At 46.6% G+C, this 8,505-nt stretch overlaps 1 protein-coding gene across 1 annotated transcript; it reads right to left on the bottom strand.

Moving 5' to 3' along the window:
- Nucleotides 1–229: 229 nt before the first annotated feature.
- Nucleotides 230–7,047, bottom strand: LOC108767008 (uncharacterized). Its single transcript, XM_018516628.1, has 2 exons — nucleotides 6,153–7,047; nucleotides 230–1,133 (listed from the first exon to the last, which is right to left on the bottom strand). Exons 1-2 carry the CDS (start codon nucleotides 7,045–7,047, stop codon nucleotides 244–246), a joined length of 1,785 nt encoding a protein of 594 aa, XP_018372130.1. The 3' UTR covers nucleotides 230–243.
- Between the last annotated feature and the right edge of the window lie 1,458 nt (nucleotides 7,048–8,505).

The raw sequence follows: 8,505 nt of genomic DNA, 5'->3' as shown, positions 1-8,505 counted from the left end.
AAAACAATCACGATAACCAGAAGGAATGATCACCAGGAAAAATAACAAATTGTCGGCAACACGTTCAGAGATGATACTAATAAGAGTCTAAAAATTGTTTTCTATATATATATATAAACGCGCGCAATCTGCGCTCCTGGTACTTTTCTTGCCACGGCCAAAAGTACTCACACAAACCCACCGTTTCCTTGTCGAGGACTACGAAGGCGAGGATGTTGATGCAGGGTATCATCGCCGAATTCGCTACGCGTGCGGATGCGTGTGCGGATGCGGATGAGCCGAAAGAGCCAGGCCGGTGGAGGAAGGCGTAGAGGTCGGCGGCGGTCCTGACGCAGTCGCAGCAGGAGTCGCCGACAGATGATGGCCGAAGAAGGTCGGTCCGGTCGGCGGGTAAGGTGGGGCCGCTGGGTGGTAGTATCCGGGCGGCGGCGGTGGCACTGGCGGCGGGTGGTGTACATGAGCATGCGGATGTGGATGCGTATGCGAGTGTGGCAATGGGTGCTGATGAGGATGCGCGGCGAACAGGAAGGCGGGTGCGTACGGCGACGGATGCGGTGGCGTCGTCGGCACGGTAGGGCTGTTTACGTCCAGGCCAGGGTTTTGCTTCTTCCATTTGGTTCGCCGGTTCTGGAACCAGATCTTCACCTGGGTCTCAGTCAGCTGCAGCTCAAGCGCCAGATTCAGACGTTCGCACACGGACAGGTATCTGGTCGTCTTGAATTTGTTCTCTAACCTGACCAGCTGTTCATATGTGAAGGCTGTCCGCGCTCTTCTGGGTTTACCACTGGTATTACTATTACTTCCGCCACCTCCGCCGCCGCCACCACCGCCGCCAGTACCGTTTTGTCCGTTTTGACCCTGACAATTTTGTACCTGAACGCTGCTCGATGATGTAGACGACGACGACGAGGATTGTCGTTTCTTGCAGTTCGACGTGGTCGTGTTGGTGCCGCCGCTGGTTGTATTTTCTCGTCCGACGCTGCCAGAATCTTGATCCACGACTCGCATTTCAATGTCCTCGTCCTCTTCTTCTTCCTCGGCGTCTTCTTCCATTTCCTCCATGATGGTATCCGGTGTACCTTCCTCATCTTCTTGGCCGCTGCCGCAGGCGAATTCGCCTCGCGAGTCGCCGTCTGAAAGTAATAACCACGGGATCATTTTTGCGGTACGTGGATGAGAGATAACTACGAAGGGAGAAGCGATGATACGGGGTCGGTGTCAGATGACGAGGATTGATTATATACGAGGGACAAAATTGCGGCGACAAAAAGACGTCGCGTTTCTCATTGTATCAGGTGATTCTTACAGATTTATCAGAAATTCATTTCATTTATACGTACACAGATATTAATTTTTTTCTTTCAAGAAATTTAATTTATAAATAAAGATCAATATTTCAAACTCACGAAAAATATAATTGTGAAGAATATAACAAAACAGTAGCATGTTTTCAAATCGGAGACTTCTATTAATAGATATATATTGTATATGTAATATGCAGATTGTTATAATTTGTATTGTGTATAGCAAATGTTAGCTATTAATGACCGATTAATGACTCGTATGCACCCGTGTCGTTTACTGAACAACGTTTAACCGAATTCCTATTTACGATTGATTGTGAAACGTTTCGGCACGAGGAAGTATTGCTTCTTGCATCTCACGAAAGAACTGCGTTGCATAGCCGAGACACCGATTGAGCCTGCGAGAACGGAACGATTTGAGCGCGAATCAGAGAGGAACAGAGAAAAGCGGGAAACGGAGAAAGAGAGAAACGGCCAATCGTTCGCTCAATGAGAGAGGAGATTGGAGATTCAATCAGCACGCAGATGTCCCGGGGACAGATATTCCCTGGCTCTGGTCCGTGGGGGTTGGGGTGCCCCTGGGATGCTACGAGTGGGGATAGCCCGCCGAACAAAACCAGAGAGACAGAGAGGAAGAGATAAAAAGAGAGTGACATAGAGAGACGATAGGCGGAAAGTGACGAGGATGGTACATTGGCAGTACGTTGAAGGCAGTAAGAGAGAGACAGAGGAAGACGGAGAGTAAGCAAGACAGATCGAGAGAGAAAGCGAGAGGAAGACAGTGGGACTTTATCCGAATTGGCGTGGCTCGTGGCCCATAGCCTACAGCCTAGCGCACAGTGCCTGGGGGTTGGAAGTCCGTAGGGGGCGACGGATCGAGAAGGTTTACGCCGTAATGGGATTTGTATCTCGTTAACGCGCGATCGTTCTTGCCCCGTCGTACAGGCCGCCAAGCGGCTACCTTTTCCCATCTCCCTATCTCTCTCCTCGATTCTCTTTGGCCTTCTTCCCTAGACTATACCGTTCTCGTATAACTCGACGGTCTCCACATCGAGATATACCTGACCGGCGCCGATTGATTGCGTCTAATTGAATTGCGTAATTTATATTGTTTCTCCTTCTTCTCACTTCGACACTCATCCGCCCGCTTCATCAAGGATTGCGTTCTGTTTTGTCAGCCGGAGCATTTCGCGGTCTTTGATTATGTAAGATAGTGTCCTTCTTTTCAAAATCTCTCTCGTTCATTTTTAATTAGTCAGTGTACTCTATCTAGTACGATAGAATTTTAATTAAGAAGTTGAGGATAATATGAATGTGTAATGTAACTTAAAATTGTTAAGTTTTTAAATTGAAAAATATGAGCAGATTATCGAAATACACATTCAAAATGGAAATTGATTAATTAATCGACCGTCACGTGGCTTTGAATTGCTTTAAATATAATTTGTATTTAATTATTTTCACAGAAGTTAGATTTAATAAAAATACTAATACTTTTATCGCAAAATGTTGTCTTAAATTAAAGACAGCATTTCGCTCTGTTCTAAAAAACGAAACGTATATTTGTTAGCGTAAATCTGGGAGAATAATGAAACTGTGTTTTCTCAAGAGAAACATCATCTATGTCAATTCGTCGCCTAGTATGACAGCTGCGACGACGTGAAATTAATTGAGTTCATCAGAAAATTAACGACTGCAGATAGCATTTCTGTCATTGCGTTTTTATGGCGGTAGAATCGCCGGCTAGAGGACCATTCATATCATTTAGATCTTCTTCATTAACCACGATCAGGCGGGTTATGTGCGAGCGAAGCGATCGGGGATGTATGCCAAGTCCCAAAGGGATACGTTAAGGGTACACAAGGGGGAGTCGATCGCAGCGTGCTGCGACAAAGCAGCAGACACGGGAATACTTATCTCATTTCGGTTTTCCTCATTAAACACAATGACAGTGTTTAACGACAAGTGGCACGATCGGGAAATACGCAATAAACAACATCCCTAACAGATCCTGTCTTATTATAGCAATGAATCCGCAATATATATGTTAGCAGATTTCTAATAACGTTAACACTTGAACACCTTAACGTAATTGTGCTATGATATTGTGTATAATATATGAATATGTATAAACAGTATATGATGTTTATCGGATCTATAATAGAATCGATAAAAATTATATTGAAAAGCAGAGAAGTTTAATAAACGTTGCGTATATAATATAAACACAGAGATTCTTTCATTCGTGATAATGAATGTAGCGGCTGGGAGAAGCGATATATGGATCAGCGATATCTCTTAGGATTTTCCGAAGCGTACGTAAGATAATTATAAATTTCGTTGAAATCTAGCGGAAGATTCCGGATCTCGAATCATGAACGCGCAGTGCTCTGAGGGGTGACTTTCGTGGATGCTGCGACAACTAGCAGGAGCAAAGAGAGGGAGAACACAAGTGAGAAAGAGAGAGATAGAGAGAGATAGAGAGAAGTCATTGTGATGCAGAAGAGCCAATTTTCTGGGCGGCTTGGCGCGATGCGGTGCGATACGGCGCGATGCTGCGCGATTATCATAACAACCGGCGATATTATTCCATTCGGCGGATCCGTGTGGCGGGGGTGGAACGGAGATCTCGGCGGCGGCAGTCGAAACGGATTGGCTTGGGTCTGATGCACTTTTAATAGGAAGCGGCGACCATCCCGGTAAGATGGATGAGCCGACAATCGTGTAATCTCGATTTCGACGGCTGCGATCGATCCATCGCGCACGGTTTCCCGCATGTCCTTTTCTCACCCTCTTTCTTTTTTCTTCCTTTTTGTCTAGCCTCCTGTGCTCCTTCTTTGGTTGACGATAAAAATACTCTTAGCTCCCGTACCGACGGGAGATGCCACGACGGGCTGGACCGTCCATCGAGATGCTGATTTCGCCAGCACCCGGTGTCCCGTACCGGGATAAAGGAACGACGATGACGGGGTTCAAGGACTGGTTAACGCAGATTAGCGGAGCAATTTGTCACGCTCCGACAGGCCGCCTCCGCCGCCGCCGCCGCCGCCACCGCCGCCCGGTCGCTACCCCTGCCCACCTCCGTCGTCGCTGCTTCTGCCTCGCTTCACCCCTTCTTCGGGACACTTCTTCCGTCCCTTATCGGCCTGCAGGACCACTTCTCTCGTCTGCCCGCCAGACTCCATTAAATTCGAAAGTCAACTGTGAAATTGGGATTCTCCGCGGCAAACGGTCACCGAACTCGGCCCAATCCACCAACCATTTTTCTTCACGGTTGCAAAGTTAGGGTAAATAGAGACAACAAATTGGTGAGATCGACTTAATTGTTTACATATATCGGTAACACGATAATCTTTCAAATTCTTAAGACAAAACGGTTGATATATTTTTTTAGCATAGAATTATAATAAAATATATATCTGAACGTAAATTAAGATTCTTCATCAATTATAAATACTGCAATTAATACGCTTTTTTCAAAAATATGAATTCTTTGCAAAATACTGTAGTTTCAATATTAATTATTTCATATTCTACAAAATACCTTGGATTACATATACCTTGTAATAACATTTACTTTTGTAGAACTATTTATCATTATATATTACTTTAGCACACAAAGTGAACGATTTTGCTATACTATCTATAAACTTAGCCAGATACAGATTTGATAATAATTTTGTTGGGCCATCAAAATAATCATTAATAATTATGTTGGAATTTCAAACATAGTGAGCAATGATGAAAAAAATTTAGTGTAACAGCTTGAGCAACTTATATAAATTATTTTGATAGTGCAACAAAATTATTTTCAAATCTATATTTATAGCTAAATTTTTAGATTTGTCAACAAAACTGTTTTTTCCGTGTATAATATATTTTCTCATATGTAAATTAGTCTCTATCGGGTTGTGAAACCTGTAGCTTAAGCGTATCGTTTCGCAACCATATTAATATTATCGAAAATGACGTTAATGAGACGCTGGAGGAGTTTCATTCTCACGTTTCGAGTGAAATATCCCTACGTTGTCACTTTTGCTGGAATCTTCGTGTATCGTCGTACACGCAAATAGCCCGACAGCTCCCAAAATTGCACGATCGTCGGAGAAGAAGTCCTCCTTCTAGCGTCTAAAGTTAGAACGAGGAAGAAGCAAGAGAGGACCAGTGAAGCATCAAGGGGGCTAAGACGCAGTTGCCGGACGTGAAAAATATCGCTTGAGAGATCGCGTGAAACTTTTAAAGACAGCAGTGTGGAGAAAGCATCAATTTTTTTCCGCAAACAACCGAATGGATAATACCATATAGCGTGAGTTCCTACAAAGATTTGTTTTTGAAGTAATTAATCCACAATTATTTCGTTTCCGTATTATAAAAGCAGTGCTCATATATCAAACATTTCCATTATGCAATGATTATACAAATGTTTTATAACTTTTATAAATAACTTTGTCTATTTATATATTTTTTAACGCGAATATATTATTTCATACAAAGAAGTTATATTATATATATTATTGTTTTGCAATTATATTAGAATGTTGTAATTAATATACATGTCTACTTTCAAATAAAAATCAAAGAGATTAAGGTTATTCCGAAAAGATAATTTGAGTTTACTGACTGACTCTCTCCCTCTTTCTTTCTGTTTCAACCAATTAAATTCTGACTGAAATGCGCCGCTTAAGACATCACGGGTTCGGTTATTCTTAGTTCATTTGCTGAGATAGCCACAATGTGTTTCGACAGAGATACGTGTCGGGTCTCCGGCTCTAATCAAGAACGTCAATCGGGCGTTTTCCAGGAAGTGGTAGCGCGAAGATAACAAAAGACGAAAGCTCGTTTATTCACCTTCATGCACGCTGCCGGCGCGCCGATGTCGACGATGGTGCACACGATTATGGACGACACGGCCACCGGTAAACTTGTTCGGATCGAGGATATTCTCGACGGAGAATGCGAGGCACCGCTTGTTGTTGGTCTGCACCGTGCTGGTGGCGGTCGTGGTAATGCTACCTGTCGACGTGCCGGTGGTAGTGCGCGCCACGCCACCGGAAGTACACACCGTCATGACGGCGGAGCCGGTAGCGCCGTGCCCGGATATATACACTGGTGTCCCGTGACCGGCGGGCCCGTGGCCACCACTTTGTACACAGGTAAACGAATGTACGCGGTTGGCGAACGGATGAACAAATTGCTCGGACGCGACACCCCTCGACGAGGGCGCCGTGAGATCCACCGGGCTACTTGGATTACTCTCGTCAGCATCCTCCCGGCACACGTCGACTTCGACGTCTCCGTCCTCGTGGTAGCCGCCGTTTCGATGTCCTTCGGGCTGGCTCTCTTCCTCCTCCTCTTCTTCCTGCTCCTCGTCATCTTCTTCGTCGACAACAACGTTCCTTCTGCCCGATGCGTTCCGCTCGTCTTCAGCCTCATCCTCTTCCTCCTCATCCTGCTCTTCCTCCTCTTCGTCGTTAGACCTTTTCTCCCTGATGTGCGAATCTGTCTCATGGTACTGATCTTTCTCGACGGCAGTGACGGATCGTAGGATCGGTGGACTCGACGGTGACTGTTGTTGTTGCCGTACGTTGTCGTATCTCGCAAATGATTCGCCGGTGCGTACGAGTAATACGGGTCTCCTTTCCTGCGGCGGCAGCGATAGACCGGCACGCATATCGGCTTCCTCTCGTTGCAGGACGACCGGTCCTAAAGGTGACACGGTCCTGCTTTCCTGCATCCTCCACATTACCCGCTAGTAAAAAGACGATCTTCCTTTATCTAGTTTCGCGTCGTTTCATCTTTGCCTCCGAAAATTATAACAGTCACAGTCGTGGAACCGTTTGTTAATTCCTCTGATCAGCAAACTTCACTTTTAGCAAACCAAAATACTGATCGGTCACGTCAACGCAAATCCATTGTACTTGTATGCATTGCATTCACACTTTTCTTCCTCGAACGTCACTGATCCCGATCACGGTCAGGAATCTCGGCACTAATTTGTTAGAATCGTCGTAGCAAGTTGAAACAATGAACGAACGCGAGAGAGATTTGATCGAATTAGAGATCGATTATAACACTTTCCGAAGGTAAACGTGGCGAGTCTTGGCGTCGATACTTGGCGACGTACGTCAGGTAAATGGTAGATTTAGGATATCCTTCGCCGCATGGGCGAAGTGTGCGATTAGCAACGTCTTTGGTAGGTCGACGCGGCGCGCGTACCGTGGCAGTTACTCTCGAGAGTCCCGCGTAGAGCCATGGTGGCAGAATTGGTGGTATATCGGCGTATTATTAGCGCCGAGGAGCGAAGAGCGGTGGCACCGTGGCCCGTGGAACGGCCAAGTGGAACGGCGAAAGCGGGGGTTTGTTCCGCCTCGACAGGGCGTGGTTAACCCCGCTCGTACTACTCGAAAAGCTACCGTCAGCCGCCAATGGGCGTGCCGGACGGTATTCCGATTCCGCTAGGGGTTGCGCGCACACACGTGCTTTAACACGCTCGTAACCGAGAATCGCACCGCGAAGGCCGGCGTGCCTCTGTATTGGTCGCGTGCGCATCGTTGCACACACTTACACGTACAACACGCATACATCAAAATGGTTAATGTACATGAGCGCGTCGCAGCGCTGAATGGACGAGTCGCGTGCAGACGTCTCGCGGTGAGCTTTCGTCAGATACTCGGCTGTGTACACACAGGTACCACTTCTATCATCCTCTCGTTCCCTTCTCGTTTTCGCGTCTCTCCGCCCCCTTTCCGCGATCGGACTGGCTCTCTCTCTCTCTAAAGTGGTTTGTCTTTGATTTAACCACCACAGCGCGACTCCGTCGAGCGGCGCCGATGAAGGAACACCTTTTCCGTACCCTCCGTACCCAGGCGAGCGGCGTCGCGTCGGGGCATCATTCGTTGCGCTTGGAAAGGAAGGAAGGCAAAACGTGTGGAGGAATTGCGTGCTCGCCGCGTGCATTACGCGTTCGCAAAACGCTCGGTGGGTTTGGCGATGATCGTCGGTGTGTTGTCGGCGGTGGGGGCGGCGCATCGCGGCCTCTTCAACGCTTGTGTATAGCGATCTCTCTCTGTGTATAGGGTGGAGAGTATAATCGTGGTACACGGAGCGCAGGTATCTCCCTCTCTCTCCCTCTCTCTCTTCCATCCTTTTACGCGGGGAGCGGGTCGTGGATGGTACTAGCGATTAAATCAGGACCAACACA

The sequence above is a fragment of the Trachymyrmex cornetzi genome, unplaced genomic scaffold (assembly GCF_001594075.2).
Source record: "Trachymyrmex cornetzi isolate Tcor2-1 unplaced genomic scaffold, Tcor1.1 scaffold646, whole genome shotgun sequence".
Taxonomy (NCBI): domain Eukaryota; kingdom Metazoa; phylum Arthropoda; class Insecta; order Hymenoptera; family Formicidae; genus Trachymyrmex; species Trachymyrmex cornetzi.
Note: the sequence above shows the minus strand (reverse complement) of the source record. Positions and strands in the feature narration are given on the sequence as shown.

Bases quoted from the DNA above. Each gene is read 5' to 3' on its own strand.
- LOC108767008 (XM_018516628.1), bottom strand. From the start codon at position 7,047: ATGTGGAGGATGCAGGAAAGCAGGACCGTGTCACCTTTAGGACCGGTC. The intron at 1,134-6,152 runs GTGAATAAACGA...TATTACTTTCAG, and splicing joins CGCCGGCAGCGTGCATGAAG to ACGGCGACTCGCGAGGCGAA.